This window comes from Malus sylvestris, chromosome 12, assembly GCF_916048215.2.
Source record: "Malus sylvestris chromosome 12, drMalSylv7.2, whole genome shotgun sequence".
NCBI lineage: Eukaryota > Viridiplantae > Streptophyta > Magnoliopsida > Rosales > Rosaceae > Malus > Malus sylvestris.
In genome coordinates, this window is record NC_062271.1 from 5,331,296 (window position 1) to 5,344,816 (window position 13,521).

General features: G+C 34.0%; 1 protein-coding gene across 1 annotated transcript; it reads left to right on the forward strand.

The window, feature by feature from the left end:
• The first annotated feature begins 5,499 nt into the window (after window positions 1–5,499).
• LOC126594282 (GDSL esterase/lipase At5g45670-like) lies at window positions 5,500–8,150 on the forward strand. The gene is made up of 5 exons (XM_050260525.1): window positions 5,500–5,830; window positions 6,644–6,768; window positions 6,931–7,179; window positions 7,432–7,690; window positions 7,800–8,150. The coding sequence occupies exons 1-5, from the start codon at window positions 5,572–5,574 to the stop codon at window positions 8,015–8,017; spliced, it is 1,110 nt and encodes a 369-aa protein (XP_050116482.1). The 5' UTR covers window positions 5,500–5,571; the 3' UTR covers window positions 8,018–8,150.
• The last annotated feature ends 5,371 nt before the right edge of the window (window positions 8,151–13,521 follow it).

A 13,521-nucleotide genomic window follows, 5' to 3' on the forward strand; every position in this document is an offset into this window, starting at 1 on the left:
TTCTTTTCTTTATTTTTTTTTATCTCAAGAAATAGTTAAATAAAACCATTGAAAACAAAATGCCAAGTTGGGGATGTTGCTCGCTATGCAAGCGGAAGGCCCGAGATTCGATAACTTGCATAACCATTTTTCATTCTTCCTATCATTTTGGTTCTTAAATGACATGTCGTCCATCCATTGTTTTTTGTTTGTCTCAGTTTCTAAGTCATCTCCTGATCTATCTCTCTGCTCTCTCTATAATGACATGAAGTACGGGGTTCGATAACTTGCATTTTCCAAGTTCTCTTCTGCTCTCTCTATAATTCGTCAGTGAAATAGGGGAAGGACATCCCCTTAAATGTCAAATGCAATTTTTTTTTTTGTAAAGTTGTCTCAAGCAATTTGCAGGTCAAGCATTTATAAACATTTTTATACAATTAACCACTGTTCTAAAAATCTCCGCCTAGCGCCGCCTAGGCGCTAGGTGGTTGTCAACTGTCATGATTAATACCTAGGAGTTTGAAAATTAAGAAAGGGTGTCTAAACCTGCTGAGGCACCAGTCTAGACCGCCTAGGCACCGGCCTAGCCCTTCTAGACCCGCTTAGGTTGCGTCTCACTTAGACAGAAAATATATAACTTACATTTTTAATTTTAATTTTTTTTCAATAGATTGTAAGAGACTTGTTGAATACTTAAATGAACACACCTTATAGGCTTGTTCCCCATGTTTTCAGTATGTTCTAATACTTCATAATATATATGTTATTCGATTTTGTTGTTTATCATCAAAGTATATATATTTTAAGTATAACATACACTTATTTACACGAAATATAATAGATTTACTTAAATCCACCTAGGTCCTGCCTAACCGCTTAGACGCTAGGCTTCAGTCCGCCTTCCGACTAGCCTACCGTCTTTTAGAACCTTGATCATGGATGGTCCTATATGGCAAATACCAACATCTTTTATCATTTTGCTCCTACTCCAACTTTGTAGTGATGCCTCCTCTTGTACAATGGAATATATTCTCTAAATCCTTTTGAAGAAAATATTGGGTTGTGTGTATGAAAACCTAAATACTAGTAGTTAAAATATGTATAACAAATATTGATAGAGGGGGCTGTTATTGACCAAACTTTTATGACATACCAAACTCATGTTTAATGCAATGAAGAAACTACCATCTTACTAAGCAAGAAATCTTAATGATAATCGAAAAATAATAAAATAAATACAAATAAACATAATATTATTTTTTATCAGTAAATAAACATAATAGTCTGACATGTTTTAAAGGAAATATACAGTTTTAAAAGATTAATGTTTAGAATAAAATTAATGTCCAATTGTAAGTGAGAGGTCTAAATAGATGAAGATATTTTTTTTTTCCTGAAAACATATATATGATATTATCTACCTTAAGGGTGGGGTGGAGGGGTGGGCTAAATCTCATGATGGACAAGCCATAATAATTTGGAGAGAATCCACCTTTGGTGAGAACCAAACTTAAGACCTCTCACTTACAAGTAAAGAAAAATATCACTAGACCGTAAATTAGTAAATGAATTACTTATTAAGGAAAATATCCATTACAATCTCCACGAAAAATGGTAAGATTAAATGTAACAAGTTTATTTTATTTATAATTTATTTATTCATTCATGTCTTCTTGCCGTCCTAAATTTTAATATTCTCAAAATGAATAATTATTCTCTTCTACTTTTAATATACATTGAATATATAATGAGTGTGTCACTAATACTAAGTGTGATATCTAAATTTGACTCTTATAAATAAAGAATTCGATACCTAATTATGGCTACCCACTAAGCTTATCTTAAATCTTCACCATTGTATACATTAAAAATAGGCCTAATTCGTAAAAATAAAAAATAAAAAATAGGATTTAAGCCTATGTGATGAAGTCTGTTAGGATTACACCCAAAATTGAAATTTTCATCAACTCTCCGTTATTTATTAGCATATGAGCCACACATATGAGGCTAAAACGGAACTCTTCATTAATTGGGAGGCTACTTTATCTTTTTAGCCCCACATGTGAGCCTCATGTGCTTGCAATTAACGGATAATTGACGAAATTTTTAATTTTGGGCCTAAATACTAACAGACTTCACCATAGGGGTCTAAATCCTAATTTTTTGTTATGCCATGGGCTAGCTTCCGACTACCCTATTATCATGGGGACTATTGATCCAACTAAGCCTTAAAAATAACACAAAGACAGTCAATCATGTGGTTTTACCAAGTCAACCATATGACACGAGGGGTTTTGTTACATCCCACATCGTCCAGGGGAGTGGATCCTATAAGCCTTATATGTATATTCATATCTCTACCTAGCACCAGGCCTTTTGGGAACTCACTGACTTCGGATTCCATTAGAACTTCGAAGTTAAGCTAGTTTGGACGAGAGCATTCCCATGATGGGTGACCCATTGGGAAGTTCTCGTGTGAGCTTCTAGAAACAAAACCGTGAGGGCGTGGTTGGAGCCCAAAGCGGACAATATCGTGCTACGGCGAAGTCGAGTTCGGGATGTGGTGGGGGCCTGGGTCGGGATGTGACAATTTGGTATCAGAGCCAATCCCTGGCTGAAAGTGTGCCGACAAGGACATCAGGCCCTTAAGGGGGGGGGTGGATTGTTACATCCCATATCGTCTAGGGGAGTGGATCCTCTAAGCCTTATATGTATATTCCCATCTCTACATAGCACGAGGCCTTTTGGGAACTCACTGGCTTCGGATTCCATTGGAACTTCGAAGTTAAGTGAGTTCGGATGAGAGCATTCACATGATGGGTGACTCACTGGGAAGTTCTCGTGTGAGTTCCTAGAAACAAACTGTAAGGGTGTGGTCGGGGCCCAAAGCAAACAATATCGTGTTATGGCGAATCGAGCCCGAGATGAGGTGGGGGCCTGGGCCGGGATGTGACAGGTTTCTTTAGCCAACAAGCTTGGGGTATGAATTGGCTAAAAAATGCCAAGGATCTTAACTTGATTAATTCTTTTCTTGAATAAAATAATATAATTGAATTAAAGAGTAAAATGGTTGGGTTAAATTAATAATAGGCCAACCACAAAAATTTGGTATCGAATTCGACATTAAAATTCTAGCGGAATAAGAATATATATTTTTTTGTTATGGAGATTTTCATCTCTGAACACTCTCACTTTAATTTAAAAGTTTCTTTGGACACCCCATTGAAATTTATAATATTTCAAATTTGACCCTAAATTAAAGCTCACTTATTAATATTAAATGAATATTAAATCAACAAAAAGCGGCGATGAAGCATCCAAGAGGAAAACCTAACAAGCCTGCCGTCCAAATTCTTTGTTCTTCTCATCCAACTACTATTTTGTACAATTGCATTTTCAAATTGCGTTTGTTCTACTCTTCATTTATGGTTACCCTAATATAATCTAGAGGCACTGAAGGAGATTGAGGATAAAAGGGGCATGTTGGCGTTATGTCAGTTTAAAGATGCCTTTGGAAGTCTTAATAGGCATTAGGCTCTTTTAAATGAGTTATTGTTAGTGTTAGGCATGCTACTATTGACTCAGGCCAATAGAAAGATTGTATGATGTTATTGTTAGATCATAAACTTCTGCCACAAGTAAATAGAGCTTCTAATCAAGAGATCGTGTTATAGTGGGGTTAAATCTATGTTAAGTTATTTTCTATGCCTCGTTAAGCCAAAGACTTTAAATATTTTTTTGTGTATGCCAAGTGATAATCACAATCCGGTCGAGTATTGATTTAACTCAGTATGTAATTTTCATATAAATGTAAGAAGATAATGTAGGACAAGTTACATGAAAAGGGAAAGACAGAAAGTAAAGAAAGTTAGACACTTGTTATTTATTCAACAACGAAGTAATAACTTGAACAACAAATTAATAACTTGAAGAAAATGCAAATTACAAACAATCAGACAAAAATTAAATTTATTCGGACAAGTCCAACTGCCAATCGGGCAAGTTTTTAATAATAGTAAAACTAAAAACGAAATCTTTTTATTATTTGCGTAATTATGAAAGCATTAAATATATATAAGAAAGTCATGCATGAATCTAAACAAGCGACAAATTTTGAGTGGGCAGTAGTGCCATTCACGAAAATCCAGTGACAAGCTGAGCCTCACATGAATTTTCTCCGCATGAAGAAATTGTGTCCAGCCTCTACATTTTTATTTTATTGATATAATTGCATTCAAATAAAACATGGCAACTGTGGATGCAAATTTCTTCCTCCTTGATCTTGGACAAAATTGCACCTACAAATTAAATAACACCTTTGGTTATGGCCACAAGCCTCACGCGCCCACGATGAATGGGAGGGCTTTGGCCAAAGAACCTCCGATGCCAAAGTTAGAATTTAGAGAGAAATAGTGTTTAGAGAATTTTGGGATTTTTGCAAGAGTGTTGGAATTGGTTTTTTGGTGAGAATGAGAGTATATTTATAGGGATAGGGGTGGCTAGGGTTTTTTGGGTTTAATTTAGGTTTAATTAGGAGTTACCAAATAATTAAAAAGGGAAAATGGTGGAAAAGGTAGAGAATATGATAGGCTCTTTTTGGATGGGAATGGCCGGCCCTTGGTGTGATTTTTGGGGTATAATGGGTGATTAAATTAGCCTTTAATATATTGATTATATTAATTGGTTGAGGATGTTATGGAATGTTTGAAATAAATGGCTAATTGAATAAGGAAAAAATGAGGTAAAAACATATATGGAATGAAATAGGTTTTGAATTGTTACCCATTTTGGGTACTCCTGACTTGGTTGATGGATGATTCTCCACTGCTCGCGTGTAGGAAACTCGGTATGCCTCGAGGGTATTTTTGTCCTCTTTTGTCCAAAAGTCCACGTGTCGCCTAGTGAATATTTTTGGCTCCACAGCAACCACGGCCACTGACAAGTAGCTGATCAAAGCGACGGAGCGTAGTTAACCATTTTCATATTTAGATTTCAATTTTAGATTAAGGTATAAGTTTTTGGGTTTAAGTGTTTTAACTTGAAGATTAGTGATCCGTACGCCAAAACTGATAAGATTTGGAGAAGAGTTGATGTTGTTGCCAAGAGAAAATAAGATTCACAGTAGCTCAAACATGGAGCTCTGCTTCTCTCTTTTATTCATGGGGGAAGAGAAACGACTACGTAGCCAAAACTCATAGAGCTAAGCTTGGGACAAAATCCCAAGTCAGCTCAAATCCTAACCATCCATTGGCTTTGAATCACACGATGGTGGTTAAGAGGAGGCTGAAATATCTCTGTGTGTCTTCCCTGTCGTGGCGAAGCCACCTGCTGGTCATTTAAAAAAAATAGAAAGAGAAATTAGGTCAAAAATAAAAGTTTACTAATGCAAAGTCAAATATAAATGAGGACCATCACCTCCACTAGGCGTTAGTTTGGTTAATTTTGGTTAAAATTAAACAACCCAATATTCTTTTGAAGCATATATATATGTAAGTCCTCCCATTTAGTTTACTTACCAAACCACCAATTTTTTTTAACCCATCATCACCTTTGCATTTGGCTCTGTCTCTCTTCTTTTTCTTCTTCATTGGGATGCACGTAGAAATTATGAAGCCATTTTTGTGGGTGGTCCCAATTTTGTTGTTGGTTTCAATCTTACATTATTCTTGTTTTGTTGATGGGGCACCACAAGTTCCATGTTACTTCATATTTGGAGACTCATTATCTGACAGTGGAAACAACAATGGCCTTTTAACGTTGGCTAAAGCAAATTATAAACCCTACGGCATTGATTTTCCAAGAGGTCCAACCGGAAGGTTTTCCAATGGACGTAATTTGGTTGATGTTATTGGTCAGTCGTTTGGTCTTTTTGCACAAAATTTAGTGACATTTCTTTATGTTAAAAGTCCAATAATACTTTGTTAAAAAAAAAAACCGAATACTTAACTTTACATTCAATATATCAAGTGGCTCAGTGGTAATGACGCAGATTGCGACTCCCCAGTAAACAAAAAAATGTGGGAGGTCTTGGGTTCGATACTCCGAGCTGGTGAGTCTACTTGTGGCCACGGGCTGGTGAAACTTCCCCATAGTCACTCCGGTCCCTAAAAGAATGGATAACCGTAACTTACCACCAGTTGTCTTCCTTTTTATTGCCAGAAAAAAAACTTTATATTCAATATCTAATCTAACCATAAATATCGAATACATTTGTTTTTAATTTCGTACTTATGTTTTCTATTTTGCTTATGAAATTCATGTGTTTTATTTTGTTAACAATTTTGGTTATTTTTGGGTAATTTATAAATCGATTTATTGATATGTTTTTTTTTTTTTTTCTTAAGATTGGTACATTTTTTTTTTTTGTATTGATACATAGAAAAGGAAAAATGCGAGGGGAAAATGGAAGAGATATGATACACTTTTGGTACATAGATAAGTAATTTATAAGTCGCTTATTTGGTACACTTTTTGGCATAGCAAGTGGTGGACATGACATTCTTTTTTCAATCTATTACCTCTGGAGTTTAAATCTTCCATTTTATTAGTGTAGTAAATAGTATTATCGCTTGTACAAAAAAAAAAAAAAAAAAAACTTCTTAGCATGAACTCATTTATAAATCTACATCATCATGCTAATTAGTTTAACATTTCATCATTACAGCTGAATTACTAGGCTTTAGTCATTACATTCCACCTTTTGCTGCTGCAATAGGATGGAAAATACTCCACGGTGTGAATTACGCATCCGGTGCAGCAGGTATTCGTGATGAATCGGGACGGAACCAGGTAACTATATAATTTCACACTCATTAATTTTTCTTTCTAATTATTCACGTACGTTTTTATTTTTATTTATTTTTTATTTTTTTATCTTTATGCTTGATTTTCCCTGCAAAGTTATGTTATTGGAACAACAAATATCTCTATAATACAATATTTAATTTGCAGGGTATGAGAGTAACCTTTAATAAGCAGTTGGTGAATCACCAAAACATAGTAAGACAGATTGTTTCCCTTCAGGGAAATAATAATTCAGCAGCTATCCAGTACCTGGGAAAGTGCATATATACAGTTACAATTGGCAGTAATGACTACATTAACAACTACTTTATGCCAAGGTTATACTCAACTAGCCGCCAATTTACCTCTGAGCAATATGCAGGAGTTCTTATTCAACAGTATTCTGGGCAAATAAAAGTTAGTGGTAAAACTTTGATGTTTCCCGATTCTAGTTTAATTTTCTCTTCCTAGACACGAGCATGCATGTTATGTTATCAAACTGTTAATTTAGAAAACAAATAAGGTGAACTCACTGTTATTCAAACGTTCATTCTAAATTCACAGTATGACGACATACCATGTGTGATACTAGTAAGAGATTAACCTATTCATATTAACTAAAAATATGTTATTTACGTCTACTCGCTGAATAACTTACTGGAATGCTAGACGTTGTACAATTCTGGGGCAAGAAAGATAGCCCTTTTCGGGCTCGGTACAATTGGTTCTATACCCTTTGAAGTGGCTATGTGCAATCGCAGCACAAACAACGTCTCTTTATGCTCAGATAACATGAACAGTGCAGTCCAAGTTTTCAACGCAAGGCTTCAATCACTTGTCGATGACCTTAACAGCAACCTAACCGACGCTAAGTTCACTTATATAGATTTCTACGGGATTGGATTATCCAGTGCCGCTGCATCTCTTGGTACGTAACTATTTTCTTATATACTTTCTTTCGCTTGGTATTTAACATAATTAATCTCAATTAGGGTGGAAAATAAGTGTAGAGCTTTATCAGTTGTTTGGTATTCCAGGTTCTGTGATTTTTGATGCACCATGCTGTGAGGTGGTACGTGAGACCGGGCTATGCGTCCCCTTCAATACCCCATGCCAAAACAGGACTCAGTATTCCTTTTGGGATGCAATCCATCCTAGTGAGAGTTCAAATGTTGTTCTAGGCGGAAGAGCATACAATGCCACGCTTCCTACTGATGCTGTTCCATTTGATATTAATCAGCTAGCTCAAGCGTAACTGCGTGGTAAAAATGAAGAGAATAATAAAGTTTCTGCTACTTACTACTACAGTCTAGTGGTAATATCATTTGTTTCAAAAAATGAAAAGCTTCTTATATTATAACGAAATAAAATACAACCTCCCACTGTCATTGCATCGCAGTTGTAAATAAATATACTACCCTATCAGGGTTTTTTTTTTTTTTTTTTGTAGGAAAATTTAATAGTATTGAAGAAAGTTGAAGTTTCACGGTAAATCAATTGGTAATATGTGAAGTAGCCCAACTTACTTATAAGCTTATGCAAGGTCTATTCTCTCATCAATATGAGATTCTTTCTCAATAAGTAGAGTTAGTGATCCTGCAAAAATGATCGTGTGGCCCATATATTGACACATCAAAGTTTAGTGCTTAAAATTGGAGCCTTGCAGGACATTTAAAAAAAAAAAAAAACAAAAATAGTCTTGTATAACCGCCAGAATTTGTATGCAAGATGAGCCTAGCTACCGGAGTGCCCATCAACCGAGCCGCAAGGTTTGAGAATAAGGTGGGATCCCTGAATGTAGTGGTCGGTGAATCACTGATCAAAAAGCTGATTTTGGAGAGATTATTCATCCATGTAGTGGCTGGTGAATCAAAGAAATTCTAAGGTCTAGAGATAGGATCAGGTCATCCCTACGGACTAAGACACAAAGGGGGCGTTTGTTGCGTCGGACTATCTCGGACTGGACTAGCTTTAAGGACTAAGCTGGACTAGCTTAGACTAGACTAAGCTGGACTAACTTAGTGAAGTGTTTGGTGCAGTGTTGGACTAAGAAGCTGGATAATAACAAATTCTAATATTATATTATTTAATATATAAATTATTAATATTTTATTATGATCTAGGTGACCGGAGATGACGAGGAGTCTATCAAGAGTGGTTGTTGAGCATGACGAGGACGAGAGGAGATAGTCTTAGCTAGTCCCATGGTTATTGGGGGGTCTCGCTAAGACCTCTTAGTGAAGGGTTTTGTCCATGCTAGTCCCCTTTAGTCTCATTAATGTTAGTCCCAGCATGGAACAAACACCTTATTGGACTAACAGCTAGTCCAGTCCAGTCCAGTCCCACTTAGTGAGGGCAAACAAACGCCCCCAAAGAATCCTGTCCTACCGCACTATCATGTTAACCCTGTCTCACTTTTTATGCAATTTCCTCTCACACCACCCCTAATCGGGCAAAGAATCTCTCTTTGCATAAAGGGGCATGACAACCAAAACCAACAAAATCCTTGCATAGATGGACATAATAGTCAATGAACCAATTAAAGATTAAAAAAAAAAAATTAAAGTTTCAGATCTTAACCCTGACAAGCCCGTTATTTCTGATTATTTACAGAATTTCAAGAGACAAACTCAAAGCCCTAAAACGAAGCAACGGACATCCCGTTGCTTGAAATGAAAGTGTTATGCAAAAACTAGATAAAATTAATTAAGTACCCCAACAAATTAGTGTGTGTGTGTATTTTATTGAGTATCAACATTATTGCAAATAAATTGAAACAATTCTATAATTGTTGACTCTAAAAATTACCAAGCCTACGTGACGATAAGCCGAGTAACTAAGATCTAACTGCGTCCTTCTTGTAGTTGATGCAAGCGTGCTAACTTGCCACCAAGGTGAGTCGAGCAAGTAAGATTGTGGTTGTGCTGTCAAAGCGCGCTGCTTTCTAGACCGAAAGACTACAGTTGAGAAAGGAACAGTCTCGACCTAGGGTTCTTAAAACATGAAGATAAGGTTACTAATCTCGGTGCGAAGTTCAATAATTGATTCGAATTTCGTTGTGTTGAACAATGAGTAACATGGGAACACCTCACTTTGCCGAAACTGATGAGATGATCTCTTCAGACAAAAAAAATAGAGAATTCCTCGTTTGCCGAGACTTGGATAGACAACTAACAAGGATATGAGAGTGTTGTTTAACCAAACTGAAAGTCTCCTAGGCCATGTAGGTTCTACATCTCCAGTAATGTTTAACCAAGCTAAAGGTGTCGCCGATTGTTGACACAGTGATGTTTAACCAAATTGAATATCGGCCAACGAAGACGCGTTAGTGAGTAGTTAGTATTTTTCTCAGGGTGTGAGAAGGTTTTGTGTAGAGCGTTGATTTTTGTGTTGAGTTGAAGATCATTTTCTCGTTGTGAAGCCCCTTCTATTTATAGGCAAACCATTAAGGATAAGTCGATTTATCGAGGTAGAGTCATGATAGGACTAAGCCTCCTCGACATTTCTCTGAATATTCCAACCCATCCTTCCTTAACCGAAACTTATACCTAATCCATTCGAAACATGACTCTAAACCTAGTTCCTTTTTTAACTTAAATCATTCTTATCTGATTAAGCATGCATTTTGATCCTTTGAATAACCCCAAATTTATCAGAATCGATTGTCAATCCTTAACAGTTATAGTTCATTTAGGACTCGGCCGAACCCTGCTCAAATGTAATTTCTCCACTGTCCTTCAATCATAAGAACTCGGCTGGGATATCATTGTCTTAAACTGCTCAAATGTAATATCTCCACAGTCCTTCAATCATAGAGTAGTTTGTTACTGTTATAAAGTGTCGTAATGCTTTCACTTTCTTATTAATTAGAAACCACTCAGATTCTTGCTTTCGTTGCTCTATCTCCTTCTCTTTCTCTTGTTCTTTCTCCAAATTCATCAAAACTTTCTTTAATCTTTTTCTTCATCAATGGAGATTATCTCAGTACTATTAGTAACCTGATCAACCAATAGCATTCTCCACTCCACAATATAGCACCATTTTTTAGCTTTGGCATTCATGATAGAGCATCTTCAATGGTGTAGGAGCATCTCTAATAGAGAAAATTTGAGATGTAATAAAAGCTATATATTGCATTTTTCAAGAGGTGTAAATGATGGTTCTACACTTACGAGAGAGATGTAAATTTGAGATTCTATTTATTGTTCGTTCTTTAACTGCCAGGATGACACACCCCGATCCTAGAATCAAGGCGTGCTGGTCGGGGTGTGTCACAGGACCCACCTCCAAAACATGTAAAAAGAGATTATATTTACATTTTTATTTACATCTCCCCGTGAAGATGAATATTCTACATCCTGTCATTAGAATGTTTTACAGCCAACTTAAAATGTAAAATAAAAATTTCAAAACATTTTGTATCTTCCATTAGAAATTCTCTAAGCAATTGAGTAGGCAAATCATGCCTCACATTTCTTCTTATAATAAAATATTTCATGTGAAGAAAGATGACAAAACTATAAAATAAATGTAGATGTAATCTGAATGAAAGAGAATAATAAAATATAATTATGCTTAATTTATTGGAGGGACATACTTTTTTTTATGAAACAATTAAATAAGCTTGGCATTTTGAGCAAAAAATCAGAAACCAAACCATAACGACTTGACTGATGCAGTGTTCAAATGTTCAATTTTAATATATTTTGTATTATTTAATTAGGATATTAGATAAAACTTGTAAAATATTCGTAAAAAAGTGTAACGAGGTAGGGTCGAGGTAAACTTGTCATCAAACATGAGTAAGAAAATATGACAAGCTAGAATAGCAATATCAAAAAAAAAAAAAAAAAAATCTATGTTGACTTTGTAATAGAGACCTTTAACGAAAAGTTATCGGTATTCATTTTAACGAAAAACCACATTTTTACACAAAAAAGTCAATCATGATACTATTTACTTTACCCTTTATTTTGTCCTTATCGTCAAAACTAAAAGTTTTCAAATCATTTTCATTAGTTTTCTTTTTGTAATATGAAGATAAACATTGAGAAAATACTATTGCGGAATAAAACTGTAGATATATCATTTTCCTTCAGTAAGGTGATAGCATTAGTGAATTAAATAAGGTACTTTGCTAAACGAGAAGAGAATAAATGACAATACATGTATCATTCTTGAATGAAAAGTAGTAGGTATTCAAGAAAGCACTAAATGGTAATGATTTTATTTTAGGATGCTCTAGCTCTTACAATTCATGATTTCTAGATAAAAACCCATATACATATAAACATCTAATAAAAACCCAAATTTAAAATCTGCAGCCACATTAGAACACTATTGACCTACTAATACAATTTATTTACACCTATGCCACTTTTCCAAATCCCTAAATTTATTCCAAACTAAAAGTTGTAGAAAAAGTGAAATAAAATATATAAAATGTTGTATTGCATTAATTGTATCCATATCATACCAAAAATTTACCTTTTATATTGCTTTAATTGGGAAGTAAATTAATTTATTCCAATTATTAAAAAAATTATACTAAATCCATATTATATATTTTGAATCACATAACACTTCTCTAACTTGTAGGTAAATTAATTTTCATGTATTGTTACATATATTAGGCACGTTTTATTATTGTATAAATATAGGTATGACATAATATTTTTCAATATAATACATCAAATTACATTTCTTCTTGTTATGGGTAAATTATTCTCCATATATTAGTGAAAAAAAAAGATATTATATTACACACGGGTTATAATTTTTTCATAGGTAAATTATTGGAAATTAATTTGTGGGTAGGTAAATTAATTTGTTCCAATTATATAAATATATATATATAATACACCTTGATTATATATATATATATATATATATATATATATATTTTTTTTTTTTTTTTTTTTTTTTTTTTTTGAGAAAACCTAGATTATATATTTTGAATCAAATAACATTTTTGTATACATGGTAGGTAAATTATTTTTCATGTATTATTACATATATTAGCCTATTATTGACGTTTTTTGGTAAAAATATATAAAGTAATATGTATATGATTGTTTGTAGGTAAAAAGATACAATCAAAAGCATGATCCAATTCCTAAGTTTATGCAATATTTTTGTTGTTGGTATACAATATTTTGCATCATTGGAAATGAACATTTCAAATAGTAGGTAGGCAAATTAATAGGGAGTTTCAACGAAAAGCCCGTGGTACTGTTCATTTTAACGAAAAACCATATTTTTACACTAAAAAATCAAACATGGTACTATTCATTTTATTCTTTATTTTGTCCTTATAGTTAAAACTCAAAGTTTTCAAGCACCTTTCATTAGTTTTCCTAAATTAATATGGTCTAATTATATATGAACACATAATGCCAGATACATAGAATTAAGCAAACAATTCTCATATTTGATATTAATATGCGATGAATTTTTTTATCATTAATGTCTTATTTTTCTTATTTTTCTTTTTGCAAAATCATTAACTCTCTCCTTATAATCTGCATATAGAATTAACTGTGCACATCAAATATGCAATACGGGTATTTTAGGCATCTAAAAATGTAAAATGTGTAAATTAATATGTAATTAATGAATTCACTTAGGTAGATCCTAATCACTGGGTTTTTTTTTTTGAGTAAAAAAATTATGTCGGTTTTATATGAAAAAAAATTAAATTTGAGGGATTAAAGTCATATTTTCAGTTTATTTATTCTCCATCAGTTGTTGAACCCTAGC